At 40.3% G+C, this 16,748-nt stretch overlaps 1 protein-coding gene across 2 annotated transcripts in view; it reads left to right on the forward strand.

Annotated features, from left to right (window-relative positions):
* The window catches only part of LOC133643452 (acidic mammalian chitinase-like), a 35,415-nt gene that overhangs the window by 10,880 nt on the left and 7,787 nt on the right, over positions 1–16,748 (forward strand). Inside the window, exons 1-6 of one of the 2 annotated variants that reach the window (XM_062038043.1) lie at positions 7,607–7,659; positions 13,440–13,519; positions 13,626–13,680; positions 13,757–13,783; positions 15,956–16,160; positions 16,264–16,320. In XM_062038043.1, coding sequence (XP_061894027.1) covers positions 13,656–13,680; positions 13,757–13,783; positions 15,956–16,160; positions 16,264–16,320 — 314 coding nt within the window. In that variant the 5' untranslated portion in view covers positions 7,607–7,659; positions 13,440–13,519; positions 13,626–13,655. Of the gene's footprint in view, positions 1–7,606; positions 7,660–13,439; positions 13,520–13,625; positions 13,681–13,756; positions 13,784–15,955; positions 16,161–16,263; positions 16,321–16,748 lie in introns of those variants that run through there. The other variant, XM_062038044.1, reaches the window with a different exon arrangement.

The raw sequence follows: 16,748 nt of genomic DNA on the forward strand, positions 1-16,748 counted from the left end.
ACACCACATCACAGGTATTTATGGCCTTCCAAAAATACACAAATAAGGGGCTCCCCTCAGACCCATTGTCAGCAGCATTAACTCTGTGACATACACTATTGCTGAGTATGTGGCCAACATCTAAACACCTTAGGTTGGCAAAACTCCACATCATGTCCAAAACTCAATTGACTTTGTAGAGAAGATCAGAGATCTAACACTTAGCTTAGCAGCGACTGATTGTCAGCTGTGACGGCAGCTCTGTTGTGTTGCCTCTGGTTAAGTAGATTGAATGTGCCTCGATGGCTGTCATATCTTCCTGTTTGGATTGCAATTGATTTGTTGTTCATTATTCCCTTGTAGTAGTGGTGTTAGGGTTGCCCTTACCTTAAAAAACTGAATCGTTCTTTTTTTAGAAACTAAAGTACTCGTTCTGTATTGAGCTGTCGAAGGACGCACTTTGTTTCGTAATTTTATTTTAAAAATTCAGTAAACTATTAAAAGACTCCATTGAATGACAATAGCTTCACAACAGTCTTCGCTACTCTACTTTACTACCTAGCAACTCTGCTGTTGTCTTGTCCTCTAATCACTCTTTGTTTATCAAAGTTGTCCGCAGCTTTATGATAGTGACACTAAACTTTATGATATAGGCACTACAAAACTCACCAACAGGTAGCTGGTAATACAGTAACTCACCAAAGGGTCAAATAACATTTGCTTTAAGTCTTAAGTCTTTCCTGTAAGTGTTCAATTCAGACATTAGGCTTTTATGTAATGACAAATTACCACAAAAAAGAATTCAGACAATGAACACACTCTTGAAGTGAACGTGTGTTTTGTAAAGAAAATTTAAATACAAATTAAATTTTGCCAGTCACATAAAAAAAATATTATTGTCTTGGATGTCCTTTGTTTGTGTCAAGTTTCATAGTGATGAAAAGTAGGAGACCTGTTCTATCATGAACATCGTGAACATTGAATTTATTCTTTTTTAAGCAAAGCAGGACATATGTCTGTGGAGAAAGATGTATATATAGATATAAAGATATATATTTTATGTTTAAATTCAGGTTGGCGTCAAATAGTATAATAAAGTATGTGTGTTTAGATTATCAGGTCATATAATCCACAAAGGTTGAATGGATGCAACTGGACTCTTCTAAAGTGTCTTCAACAAACAAGAATAATCCAGTTGCTTCCATTCAACCTTTGTGGATATTATACAGCTCCTTTTACACAAATAAAAATGGCAAAAATAATCAGCCCCGCAAGGTGTCCCTTATTTTGCCAACCCTAAGTAGTGTGTGTGTGTGCGTGTGTGTGTGTGTGTGTGTGTGTGTGTGTGTGTGTGTGTGTGTGTGTGTGTGTGTGTGTGTGTGTGTGTGTGTGTGTGTGTGTGTGTGTGTGTGTGTGTGTATTACAAAACTCAAAACCAGAGAAGTTGGAACATTGTACAGTATAATTCGTAAATAAAAACAGAATCAAATGATTTGCAAATCCTTTTCAACTTATATTCAATTGAATAGAATGCAAAATCTTTTTTTTTTGTGCAAATAATCATTAATTTAGAATTCAATGGCAGAAACACGTTGCAAAAAAGTTGGTATTTAGGTTGGTATTATTTGTGGTATTTTAGGCATCATATTGCGCCACACATTTTCAATGGGAGACAGGTCTGGACTACAGGCAGGCCAGTCTAGTACCCGCACTCTTTCACTACGAAGCCACGCTGTTGTAACACGTGGCTTGGCATTGTCTTGCTGAAATAAGCAGGGGCGTCCATGATAACGTTGCTTGGATGGCAACATATGTTGCTCCAAAACCTGTATGTACCTTTCAGCATTAATGGCGTCTTCACAGATGTGTAAGTTACCCATGCCTTGGGCACTAATACACCCCCATACCATCACAGATGCTGGCTTTTGAACTATAACAGTCTGGATGGTTCTTTTCCTCTTTGTTCCGGAGGACACAACGTCCACAGTTTCCAAAAAGAATTTGAAATGTGGACTCGTCAGACCGCAGAACACTTTTACACTTTGCATCAGTCCATCTTTGATGAGCTCGGGCCAAGCGAAGCCAGCGGCGTTTCTGGGTGTTGTTGATAAATGGCTTTGGCTTTGCATAGTAGAGTTTTAACTTGCACTTACAGATGTAGCGACAAACTGTAGATACTGATGGTGGTTTTCTGAAGTGTTCCTGAGCCCATGTGATGATATCCTTTACACACTGATGTCGCTTTTTGATGGAGTACCGCCTGAGGGATCGAAGGTCCGTAATATCATCGCTTACGTGCAGTGATTTCTCCAGGATCTCTGAAACTTTTGATGATATTACTGACCGTAGATGGTGAAATCCCTAAATTCCTTGCCATAGCTGGTTGAGAAATGTTGTTCTTAAACTGTTGGACAATTTGCTCACGCATTTGTTCACAAAGTGGTGACCCTCGCCCCATCCTTGTTTGTGAATGACTGAGCATTTCATGGAAGCTGTTTTTATACCCAATCATGGCACCCACCTGTTCCCAATTAGCCTGTTCACCTATGGGATGTTCCAAATAAGTGTTTGGTGAGCATTCCTCAACTTTCTCAGTCTTTTTTGCCACTTGTGCCAGCGTTTTTTAAACATGTTGCAGGCATCAAATTCCAAATGAGCTAATATTTGCAAAAAATATTCGAACATTAAAAATATCTTGTCTTTGAAGTCTATTCAATTGAATATAGTTTGAAAAGTATTTGCAAATCATTTCATTCTGTTTTTATTTACCATTTACACAACGTGACAACTTCACTGGTTTTGGGTTTTGTACATGTTGTTCTGCTGTGTGATGTTGCCTCATTCTATTTGACATCCAGTTCATTTTAGTGTGGCGCTGGTTGTTGCTTTCACGAATAAAAACATGATTTCCTGCATTGCACTTGCTGTGCTTCTGGCACTGTCATGTTGACATAAAACACATCAAAAGTAGCGTGCCACGTTACATCAAACGTATCGCTAACGGTGTTGCAACGTACGTAAAAAAGTGAATAATTAGATTAGTTGTTACTAGTAAAAGTAACGCCATTATTTTATAACGGTGTTATTGTATAACGCCGTTATTCCAAACACTGTCCAACAGTAGAATGAGCGTACTTTAATCACAGGAAGGAATGTTTTTGTTCTTTAGTGGTGTGAAAAAAGAATGTGTCCGTCAACAAACGTTAACCATAGAATGGAATCATTCATAAACCGTATCGAATCTTATCAAATCGCTTGTTTTTTTAAATAGATTGTTTTTTAATCGTATCATAACCCATGTAATGAGATGTGTATCAAATCGTCCATCACAAAAATGTTTACCACCCTATAAGTTAGTATTTTGCAATTATTAGCAAGTGATAAGTTGTGATACGTTTGCGCTGACGTTGCTGGTTTAAATAAAGTTTAGGCCTAGTGAGTAGTGTACTATTAATTTTAATAAACTACACCAACATGTTTATTTCTTATCAATTACACAAATGTTGAAGGGACAAAATGAATTTGATGAATCTGTGCTCTCAGTGTAAAATGTGTATAATTTCAATAATACTAATAATAATAATAATTACCATTTGAATCAATTGACATCATTGACAAACCTGCACTTTTTACAACTGACTTTGTGTTTTGTGAATAAAAAGTATGTTTGTGTTCTGACCATGGCAACACACACAATGTGCATCTTTGTTCAGAGTTGATTTGTTGTTGGACACTACTTTCCATCGCACAACATGTCAACTGATAGCTGCACACTTATCTCCTAAGTGCTGAATGGAAAACCATAATCAGCTGAATAAGATTAAGATGGTCAATGGTTAATAACAGAGCGAGATAATTATTTATCACACAACCTATTGATGTTGGATTATTACATTGCACATTGTGAAATCATATATCTGTTTATTCAGATAGATTTAGTACATAATGCTCTATTTGATATTCAACCCATGTCCAATCAATGTCAATATTAAACATTTGACTAGTTATCAAGACAATCATTATTATTACATTACTTCATAAAACTACTGTAGTTATGCATACTACTTTCAATTCTATGGTTTTCGTAGAAATTTTTTTATCTAGAAGTTTGTGGCTTTTTTTAAAATTAAAAAGCATGTTTAATTAATTTCAAAGGGGAATATTGATTTGAGGTATGAATATTTTGAGTTACGAGCTCCGTCCAAGAACTAATTAAACTTGTACGTCGAGGCAGTACTGCCCCCCTCAGCCCAGGAAGTGGATCTGGTTTGACCTCACGTTTGACTCGGGTTACAATAGCAACGCATGTGTGTGTGTGAGTGTGTGTGTGTGTGTGTGTGTGTGTGTGTGTGTGTGTGTGTGTGTGTGTGTGTGTGTGTGTGTGTGTGTGTGTGTGTGTGTGTGTGTGTGTGTGTGTGTGTGTGTGTGTAAATACTTAAATTCAAGTATTTCTTATATATATATATATATATATATATATATATATATATATATATATATATATATATATATATATATATATATATATATATATATATATATATATATATATATATATATACACACATAAATAAAATAAATACTTGACTTTCAGTGAATTCTAGCTATATATAAATATGTATTTTATTATATATTTAGATTTAGATTTATTGGTCCCCTTGGGGAAATTCATTGTCACTGCCGTACATTAGAACAATAGACATTACATATCACAAAAAATAACAAAAAGACATCCTACATGACCAACACACATTTACAGGCTTGTCAGACAGGTCGGGCGGGCCTGCTGTTAAGGGCGGCTATAGCTGCAGGGATAAGGCTTTTCCTGAGGCGGGCCCTCCAGAATTTGATAGTTCTGTACCTGTATATATATATACATATGTATATGTGTATATATATATATACATATATATATATATATATATATATATATATATATATATATATATATATATATATATATATATATATATATATACCAGCAAGTTTTAGAGCACTTCATGCTTCCTGCTGCTGACCTGCTCTATGGAGATGGAGATTTCAAGTTCCAACAGGACTTGGCGCCTGCACACAGCGCAAAATCTACCCGTGCCTGGTTTACGGACCATGGTATTTCTGTTCTAAATTGGCCCGCCAACTCCCCTGACCTTAGCCCCATAGAAAATCTGTGGGGTATTGTGAAAAGGAAGATGCAGAATGCCAGACCCAAAAACGCAGAAGAGTTGAAGGCCGCTATCAGAGCAACCTGGGCTCTCATAACACCTGAGCAGTGCCAGAAACTCATCGACTCCATGCCACGCCGCATTAACGCAGTAATTGAGGCAAAAGGAGCTCCAACCAAGTATTGAGTATTGTACATGCTCATATTTTTCATTTTCATACTTTTCAGTTGGCCAACATTTCTAAAAATCCCTTTTTTGTATTAGCCTTAAGTAATATTCTAATTTTGTGACACACGGAATTTTGGATTTTCATTTGTTGCCACTTCAAATCATCAAAATTAAATGAAATAAACATTTGAATGCATCAGTCTGTGTGCAATGAATAAATATAATGTACAAGTTACACCTTTTGAATGCAATTACTGAAATAAATCAAGTTTTTCAAAATATTCTAATTTACTGGCTTTTACCTGTATATAGGAAATACTTGACTTGGTGAATTCTAGCTGTAAATATACTCCTCCCCTCTTAACCACGCCCCCGCCCCACCCCCCCACACTATAGTGTTCTGTTGTTACTTTTTAAACCGTTGGCCAACCAACTTTTTGGTTGGCCTGTATAGCGTGTATGTATATATATATATATATATATATATATTAGGGTTGCACATCTCTCTCTGATAAACGATTCGATATGCATCTAGATACACAGGTTACAATTCGATTAAAAAACGATATCCTTTTATTACAGACCGATTCGATTGGATTCGATTCCGAACGATACGATTCGGTTTGACGGTTAATATTCAAGACTCCAAATCCCCAAGCATTGTGGCTTTATGGCACTGGCAAAAAAAACAGAACAACAAAATCACATGTCAATGTATTTATTTTTAGACATGGACCAAACAAAGTCTGGCTGAATTGTAGGATGGGAACTCCAGAGGTAAAAGTAGCACAGAATAGTAACAACAAAGTGCAATATTTCAGCCTGAGCATAGTTTTGAACACTACAGGTAGGTAACAAAGATTCAATATTTCAACCTGAGCATATAGTGTTTTGAACACCTTAGCGCGTGCTGAATTGTGACCAAGTTGCCCGAATAAGTTAGGAATGGTGCTCCCTGGCTGTGTGCTACAGCTTGCTGCACACTCCTGCTCGTTGGCACGGGGTTTTAACTCACCATACTCTTGGCCGTGTTTCCTCTTTGCATGCTGGTCGAGATTTGTAGGGCTGCCAGCGTACGTCAACGATGCTCGACACAATTTACAAATAGCATGGCTTCTGTCGAGCTTCCCTTCCTTCTTATAAAACCCAAAAACTTTCCACACTTTGGATTTCTGTCTCCCCAATGCGTTGAAAATCTTTCTCGGTCAGACTGACGCTTTCGTTCTCCTCCACATTCATTTTCCGTGTTGTCTCTTGTTTATCACTCGTGCTAATACCAGCTAGGCGGCTACCGCGTTTGGCGAGTAGCTTCAGCTCTCGCATTGTTTTAGAGACGCTGACGCATATTGTAATCTAGCCAACCCATGCAAAGTCTCGCGATAACCGATCCATGACTCTATAACCGATTCAGCTAGGAATTCATGGATTATTCGCATTGATTGAGGAGTCTGCTACCGATGCAATCTAATCGCTCACTTGTTGAATCGAATACTCGGTCGCATCGGTTTATCGTTCACAACCCTAATATATATATATATATATATATATATATATATATATATATATATATATATATATATATATATATATATATATATATATATATATATATATATATATATATAGGTTAATCAATCAATCAAAGTCTATTTATATAGCCCTTAATCACAAGTGTCTCAAAGGGCTGCACAAGCCACAACGACATCCTCGGCTCAGATCCCACATCAGGGCAAGAAAAAACTCAACCCAATGGGAACAATGAGAAACCTTGGAGGGGACCACAGATGTGGTGACCTCCCTGCCCCTGGGCGACCCGTGCAATGGATGCCGAGTGGAAACGGTGAATAATGTGAGAGTACAGTCCATAGTAGGGCCAGCAGGGGATCATCTTGAGTGGAGACAAGTCAGCAGCGCAGCGACGTCACCGACTGATGCACAGATGAGTGGTCCACCCCGGGTCCCGACTTTGAACAGCTAGCGCTTCATCTGTGGTGACCTGATAACCTCACCACGCAGTAGAGGGGGGAAGAGCTGAAAAGAGATGGCAGATCAACTGGTCTAAAAAGGGGTCTATTTAAAGGCTAGAGTATACAAATTAATTTTTAAGATGGTGTCATGTCTGTGTTAATCATGTTTTTGTTTGGCCATGTTTTGATTGGTTTTTGGACTTTTTTTTTAGTTCCTGGTTTCACTTCCTTGTTTTGTTTGGTTTCCATGGTCACCCATTAGTTTTCACCTGCCATGTCACGCACCTGTTTCACGTTTAGACTCATATTCACACTCCTGCCACTCTGTTCACCCTCATGCTGATGATCCATGCTGCTTTTTTTCATGCTTTTTCTCATGCCAAGTAAGTTTTTGTTTATTAATGCCACAGTTAGTGTTTTTGTTTCATTGTTCATAGTTTCCACCTTTGTGCAAGTTTTGTTTTCATAGTCAAGTTTTTACTTCCACCATTGTGCGCGCCTTTTGTTTGCTTCCTTTTTTTGTAGTTTGTTAGTGTTAAAATAAAAGATGTACTCACATACACGCCTTGCAAGCGCCAACTTTCCGTAGCCTTCCGGAAGTATAAAACCCAAGGACCAAGTCATGACAGATGGGACTTAAATGCTTCTACTTATTTTTATTTTACTTAATTAAATCGATTTATTTATTGTTTGGCGCAGCCGCACTGGAGCAGGAGGGGATAGGAAGAAGAAAAAAAGGAAGACAGAGGGGGAAATTGCGGTTAAAATATTTAAACGTGATTAATCATTGTTTGTTCTTAATTAACTCAAAATTAATCACGATATCGCAGATAAATATAATTTTTCATCATTGATAAGTGAACCCCAGACAGACAATTTTTAAAAGTTTTTATTACTGTGACTGGACAATTAGTTTGCTTTAATTAAATATTTTTTTCAAACATTACGCTTTTTAAACAGCTCAAAACAAAAAAGACAAACGCGCTTTTACAAAAATTACATCTATTGCGTTGATGTTTTGCCAGTTTTTGTATTTTGTAGAAATACAGAAATTGTATTCCTGCTGTAGGAGCACTTGCATTCAGAAGAGAGGCGCTACGATTCCATTTTTAGATCCTGTTTTCACACATTAATAACACAAAATGTGGATTGTTACGATCATGATTTGCTTGTCAAAGATGTTTTGTAATGTAATCTGTATATATATAGTTCAGTTCAATTTTAGGACTAGATGGAACAATCCCATGATATAAAATAACCTGAGTAGAGTGGTAACAGTAGGCTATCTCCTTCGGAGCTGCTTCAAAGAGGTTATGGTATTGGACCTAGTTGGGTGGGATTGCAAAATGGGGGACAGAAGAGATGGGGGGATGGTTGACAGCTTCATTGGGGTCATCAGGTGGGCACCCTCCTTCACCGGTGTTTCAATGATAGGCCCACGACACCTCCAGAGGGCTCATCGGCAACACCTGGCGTCCCAGGTGAGCCACCCTCTGCTTTTAACCATTATATGATGCAGGTCTTACTAGAGCTCCCGATGGTGTCTCTCCTCTTCACCCACAGCCACCGACTGGCTGTCTCTGCTGCACCTGAGAGGGCTTTGATGGTGTTTCGCAGGGTTTGGCCTCGAACTCCAATGTCCTTAAGCAGCCTGATGGTTGTCCGGCCCACAAAACCTCTGCAGCCAACTTCCATATTCGCAGGGTTTGGCCTCGAACTCCAATGTCTTTAAGCAGCCTGATGGTTGTCCGGCCCACAAAACCTTTGCAGCCGACTTCCATATATATATATATATATATATATATATGTATATATATATATATATATATATATATATATATATATATATATATATATATATATATATATATATATATATATATATATAATAAAGTACTATATATATATATATATATATATATATATATATATATACCTGTATATGAAAGTGTTGCCTCGCCACCGCCCAGGTGGTATTTCCTTCAAGCTCGGATTCTCTACCAGAGACCTGGGAGCCTAAGGGTTCTGCACAGGATCTTATCTGTTCCCAGTATTGTGCTCTTCTGGACAGAGATGTCATATGTTGTTCCTGGTATCTGCTGGAACCATTAACCCAGCATGGGGGTACCAGCCCATAGTTCATAGTCGTTGATGGTGATACAGGGTGGTTCAGCATCTTGGGCCATCACATTTGTCTTCTTCAGACTAATAGTCAGGCTGAATTCTTCGCATGCCTTTGCAAAGCGGTCCATCAGGCTCTGTAGCTCTTCTTCTGTGTGGGTGGCCAGAGCAGCGTCATCTGCAAACAGCATGTCTCTGATGGTTACCTTCCGGACCTTGCTCTTTGCTTTTAGGCGAGCCAGGTTGAACAGTCGGCCGTCTGACCGAGTGTGGAGGTAAACACCCTCGGTCGAACGGCAAAGAAGATGCCGAAGAGAGTGGGAGCGAGGACACAGCCCTGCTTGACGCCACTGCGGATGTCGAAAGCATCTGACGTCGAGCCGTCATATTGAACTGTGCCTTTCATGCCGTCATGGAACGACTTGATCGTGCTCAGGAGTCTCGGTGGGCAGCCAATCTTCGCTTAGACTGTGAAGAGCCCATCCCTGCTGACAAGGTCAAACGCTTTGGTCAGATCTATGAAGGCCAGAAAGAGGGGCTTGTGCTGCTCTCTGCACTTTTCTTGCAGTTGCCTGATGGTGAAGACCATGTCAATGGTTGATCTTTCCGAGCGGAACCCGCACTGTGACTCTGGGTATACTCTATCAGCAAGCTTCTGCAGTCTGTTCAGGAGGACGCGTGCAAAGACTTTGCCTACGGTGCTTAGGAGAGATATTCCTCTGTAGTTGTTACAATCGCTTCTATCACCCTTGTTCTTGTACAGGGTAACGATGTTGGCGTCTCTCATGTCCTGAGGTACTGCTCCTTCCTCCCAGCACTGACAGAGGAGGTCGTAAAGATGTTCCCTCAGTGTGCTGTCGCCGCACTTGATGACTTCTGGTGGTATGCCATCCTTCCCAGGCGCTTTCCCTGAGGACAGGCTCTCAATGGCCTTCTTCAGTTCAGCCACAGTGGGTTTCTCGTCCAGTTCAGCCATGAGAGGGAGGCTTTCAATGACTGCAAGGGCATCGGATGTGACTTGATTCTGTCTGGAGTACAGTTCGGAATAGTGTTCCACCCATCTCTCTATCTGCTTGCCTTTGTCCTGGATGGTCTCGCCCGTGGCAGACTTCAGTGGTGCTGTAACCTTCTTGATGGGGCCCATGGCTTTCTTGATGCCTTTCCAGTATCAGCCGCTAACTGGATGCTCTGGCAGAGCTGGAGCCAGTATTCGTTAGCACATTGCCTTGCTAGTCTCTGTACTTTGCTCTTGGCAGATCTGTACACCTGCAGGGTCCTCTGGCTGGGGGATCGCTTGTATTCCAGGTGAGCTCTGCGGCGTTCTTCTACGGCTGGAGTGAGTATAGAGGAGTTGGCCTCAAACCAGTCGTTGTTCTTTGTCTGCTTCTTTCCAAAGACCATCATGGCAGTGCTGTGTACTGACTCTCTAATGTGGTCCCATCTCTCTGTGGCTGAGCCACCAGGAGGATCTGAGTCAAGCACCTCGGAGAGAGATTGGGTGAATTCCGCTACCTTGTCAGGATGTGCGGTCTTGCTCACATCTATGCGGGGTTTGCCCTGGGGCCTGGAGCGATGGATCTTCTTAGGCAGAAGTCTCATTTTGGAGTACATCAGCGAGTGATCAGTATTGCAGTCAGCGCTGTGAAAGGTGCGGGTAAGGAGGACGTACTTCAACGCAGATCATCTGGTGATGATCAGGTCTAGCTGGTGCCAGTGTTTGGAGCGAGGGTGTCTCCAAGACACTTTGTGCTGGGGCTTTGTCTGGAAGAAGGAGTTGGTGATGCTGAGGTCATGGTATGAGCACAATTCCAGGAGTCGTTGCCCTTTCTCATTCATCTTTCCAACACCAAACTTTCCAAGACAGGAGGGCCAAGAGTCGTGGTCAGCGCCCACTCTGGCGTTGAAGTCACCTAGCAGTATCAGATGCTCTTCTTTTGGGATCCTGTCGATAAGAGAGTCTAGCTGGCTGTAGAACTCGTCCTTGGTATCCCTGGTGGCGCTGAGTGTTGGTGCATATACACTGATCAGGTTGACGGGCCCAGTGGTGGTGTGGAGACGGAGTGATAGCAGTCTTTCTGTGCCTTGTTGACAGGGTTCTATCATTCCCAGTAGAGAGTTCCGGACAGCAAATCCAACGCCATACTCTCTGGTTACCTCGGCACTCTTCCCTTGCCAGAAGAACGTAAAGTTATTCTCTCTGAGAGTTCCAGAGTCGGCAAGGCAAGTCTCCTGCAGTGCGGCAATGTCAACCTGCAGTCTCACAAGTTCATCGTTGATGACTGAGGTCTTCCGAGCATCGCTGATGGCCTGGAGGTCGTCGGACAGTCCTGGTGTCATTGTTCTGACATTCCATGTGCCCAGCTTGAGGGGAGAAGTTTTCATTGTTGAATTTAAATTTATTTTGTTTTTGGCTGGTGCAGCAATCGCAGTCCACTTGTCGGATACTTGTACCCTAAGCCCTACGCACCCAGTAAGGCAGGCGGACTGTGGCGGGACAACACCTATTTGGCTGGGGGCTGCCCAGCATGAGGCGGGCGGTAGTTGTCCAATGAGACGTGATGTTCTCTCCCACCGACGAAAGCAACCCCTGGCGCCAGCTCTACGCCAATCAAGCGGATGGCTTATAACCGGTAACTGTTGTTTCCCGTGTTGTTTCGACGCTTTGCAGCGAAGCTGGAGGGTCCTCTCCAGGGCGCTAGCCTGGGCCACCTTGCCCAGGTTAGCGCCTTGTATGGAGAAAAAGCTGTTGCCCATGAAGCAGATCCCCCCTCTCCACGCAGCTGATGGATCCAAGGGAAAGGTAAAACCGATACATCTTGGCACCAGCGGCATCGCAGGAGTTGCCGGAATGACTATGAAGACAAGGTCAGACCGCCTTAGGGACTCCGGCTCCGGATTTGATGTCAGGGTTGACTCCCTTAGCCTTTGGTTATCCAAAACCTGCCCGCAAGGCAGCGGGAGACTCGTGGAGGGCGGGGACGTCTCTCTACCCGTGCAGGTCCATGTAGACCTGCCCACTGCCCCGCAGTATATATATATATATATATATATATATATATATATATATATATATATATATATATATATATATATATATATATATATATATATATATATATATATATATATATATATATATATATATATATATATATATATATATATATATATATATATATATATATATATATATATATATATATATATATATATTCAAAGGGCATAAAAAGATTTTGGATTTTTTTTTTTTCTCACATCTCTAAATCAACTTTTTCATGCCATGTATGACAAAATAAACCTTTGAAAGCCTTTTGCACAAAAAGTCACAATTTTCATTTAGTATCATTTAGGAACTGTATGTTTATATATATATATACACACATACTTATATACACACACGTATATATAGGACAGTTCCTAAATGATACTAAATTAAATTTGTAACTTTGTTTGTGCAAAAAGCCTTCAAAGGATGTTTTATTTCCATACACGGCATGACAAATTTGATTAAGAGATTTGAAAAAAAATTTTATCCGAAAACTTTTTATGCCCTTTGAAAAATGAAGGACTTATATGTCCCGTTTGGCTTTGGGGTATTGTTGAATAACTACCAGCATATTGCACATCTGTAACAATTTTGCATTTACATTTTAAAAACATGTATAATTGAGTAACACTACAAAAATGAGCGCCAAAATACAGCAAAAATGTGCTGAAAGGACAAAAAAGTTGTCCCATGAAGGTTAAAACATACTTGTGCTTGCCTCTGTTCTTTTGTGTGAAATATATAATCTTGTTAAGTTATTGTAAAAAAAAAATAAAAAAAATAAGTGAAATTAGCAGAAACAACCTTTGAGGACTGTAATGAATCAAACTATGATCAACAGAACACCGTGATTATGTAACAACACAATGACCTAATCTGCAACCATGTTCTCTTGCGAAGTGCATAAAAAGGTCTCGTCGATGATTGTCCATGTGCACTTCAAAGGTCTTCTTATCAATGCTTGTCTTAATATTAATACCTTTTACAACCCTGAAGCTAATAAAGGGCTGGCAAAACTCCCTCCACGGACTGAATAAAAGGCTCCACCGTGCTGCTGTTGTTTGGGTATTTCCGAGGTGAGTTTCTCACAGACTTCCTTTGCAAAAGTTGCTCTAAGTGGGATTATTCTTCTCGCAAAACATGCTTTTCATCTGTTGCATAAATCATGTGGTTCTTTGACAGTTATCCGGTGTGTGGTTCCGTTCGATCAAGATGACCAGGTTGACAATACTTGCAGGTAGTACATATCTGTATTAAGTTGTATCGTACTGTACTTGTGGCGTACTTGACATATTTTTTTCTGCTTCTATCAGGCTTGTGTCTGGTGATATGCCAGCTGGGTAAGTTGTTATATTTTCAAATCAACACCTTTTCATTTTGCGCCCTCATCACTAGAAACATTTGACATTTAAACCGATACGATATCAATTCCGACACTTGCTCCCCCCGTATTCCACAATACCAATTTTCGCTACTTTTGTGTGCGTTCATGTGTCAATAATCGTTAATTGTTTAATAATACAATCTCATGTTTTTGATGTAACTTTAAACAGAGAGATAATGTTAACTATGCTGTGCAGTTTGTTTGTATTCTTACACTTCTGAGTCTCATTTGCAGGTATTATATAGTAGATCATGGGTCAGTAACCCAAAATGTTAAAAGAGCCATATTGGACCAAAAATACAAACAATTATCTGTCTGGAGCTGAAAAAAATTAAAAGCATTATATGAGTGTTATAATGAAGGCAACACATGATGTAAGTGTCTGTATTAGGGATAATAGCCTACTATCGAAGGCTGACGCAAATCTTCGTTGACAGAAATGTTGTATTTTAATTTTTATTCTACCTATTTTTGCAACATTGGAAATCATTAGTAAAATGGAGGCTTCTCACAAGATGAGATAACTTCTGGAAATTACTGGCTCAGAATGGCCAAAGGTATAGATGTGTGTGTCCAAGTTTAAGAAAACGGCAGGCTGTCTTCTTCTAATGGATTTATTCCGATCTTTGCAAGCTGGGTAACGTTTGCTGTGGTCTGGAACAACATGGCACACAAACAACTATGAGAAATGCAGCCAATGTTACATACAGATAATATGTCATGAGACATGCAAATATAAATTAAATACACAGAAGACATAAGTAAAGGAAATTAAATTATCTCAAATATACCTACAAACAAGGCATATTGATGCAATGTGTACATACAGCTAGATGGATTGACCAAATATGCCTGATAAGCACTCCAGCAAATCAATAAAACTCACCTTTGTGCATTCACGCACAGCATAAAACGATTAGTGGACAAAATGAGACAAAGCAGGAGTGGCATAAAACACGTCTCTCTGTGGCAGCATCGGAGAAATTTGTACATGTAAACAAACTACGATGAGTTCAAGGATCGCTAAAATTAGGAGGACAAAACGGTGCTTGCCAAATACTCTCATCAGTGAAGCATGTATGACATAAACAGTGGGATTTATAACATTTAGGAAGGTTTGTGTCATGTTTTTTCTCCTACAAAAAATATATTAAAACAAAAAATATGTTTTTTCCTTCATCTTTTTCCATTTTCACACATCTCTAAAAGAGGTCCAGGGAGCCACTAGGGCAGCGTTAAAGAGGCTCTAGAGCCGCGGGTTGCTGACCCCCGTAGTAGACTTTACATGCAGCTGCAATTCCAAGACATCCGATTGCAGTAGTGGTACAGTGAAACATTGATTTCAGAACTTAATTAGTTCTTGAACAGGGTTCGTGAATAGAAAGGTTTGTATATTGAAGCAAATTTCTCCACAAAAAACAATGTGATTATTAATAATGGGTTCCAACCTTAACTAATAATACAAAAGTCAAAAAAACAACAACAGAACTGTTCTACTCCTAAGCAGCCGCCCTGCTGACACACACACACTCACAGTTTGAAATCACAAAGCTCCTTAACTTTAACAACCAGGTCGCTATAATGATTAGGACTAACAAATAGATCCACGTTACTTCTTAGGGCAGTGTGCCAGTCTTTTGTTGAGTCCTACATAGTGTCTATACTGTAAATATTGTACTTATTATACACCAGCTGTTTGATTGTAACGCCCTTAGTTGTAGTTTTTTTGACCAAATTTGGAGTTGTTGTAATTACCACGTAGAGCCGCTAAGGCTAATCTGTGACATGAATATGGCTTAGCCAATTCAAAAATTAGCATCACCCTTTTGGAATGAGGAGCTTTACTTTTGAGCGCTTACTACAGGGCATGCTAGCCTTGTCAGCATGGAAAATTGTAGCATTACCTACAGGCAGTCCGCTTACGAATATGCCTGTTTGCCCGCCAAGTGCTTGACTCAGCAACTGACGTGACGTCACATGCAACAAAGATTTTGAAATGTGTTACCGTTTGATTTTAAGTGAATCGATACCTAGTTGTACTGACGGAATCCGGTGGATACTGGTATTTATACAAGTATGGAATTTGCCGGAACTCAGAGTCATGACTGTTTCTCTTCCTCTGACGTAGGATCAGCCACCCAGATGATATGCTACTTCACGAACTGGTCCCAGTATAGACCTGGCGAGGGGAAGTACATGCCACAAAATGTGGACCCCTTCCTGTGCACCACCCTGATCTACGCCTTCTCTATCATCAACCCTAACAACGAGTTGGTTATGTATGAGTGGAATGATGACGTGCTGTACCAGTCCTTCAACGGCTTGAAAACTAAGTAAGTGGCCAGGCGGGGGCACTCAAACCACAGCACATGATGGGCAAATAAAACTGTGGGTTTAAACTGTGATTGTGATGATTGATCATGCTTTGATTTCCAGGAACCCTCATCTGAAGACTCTTCTGGCTGTTGGTGGATGGAACTTTGGTTCACGGCAGTGAGTCACATTTCAACCATGAACGATTTAATTCATATCGTCGCAACACAATACATGTTTCCATATTGTGTAGATCTACGGCATGGATATTCAACTAAATAGTTTTGGGGGCCACATTTCCAGAAAGCCAACGACCGAGGTCCAGTGTAATTTTGTATATTCCGGATAACCAGCGTACTCTACAGTAGACATTTGATTTTGGTCTATTACCTGCTCTGTGGCCTTGTGGTTAGAGTGTCCGCCCTGAGATCTGTAGGTCGAGAGTTCAAACCCCGACCGAGTGTTACCAAAGACTATAAAAATGGGACCCATTACCTCCCTGCTTGGCACTCAGCGTCAAGGGTTGGAATGGGGGGTTAAATCACCGAAACGATTCCCCGAGCGCTGTCACCGCTGCTACTCACTGCTCCCCTCACCTCCCAGGGAGT

Source organism: Entelurus aequoreus, linkage group LG26, assembly GCF_033978785.1.
Source record: "Entelurus aequoreus isolate RoL-2023_Sb linkage group LG26, RoL_Eaeq_v1.1, whole genome shotgun sequence".
NCBI lineage: Eukaryota > Metazoa > Chordata > Actinopteri > Syngnathiformes > Syngnathidae > Entelurus > Entelurus aequoreus.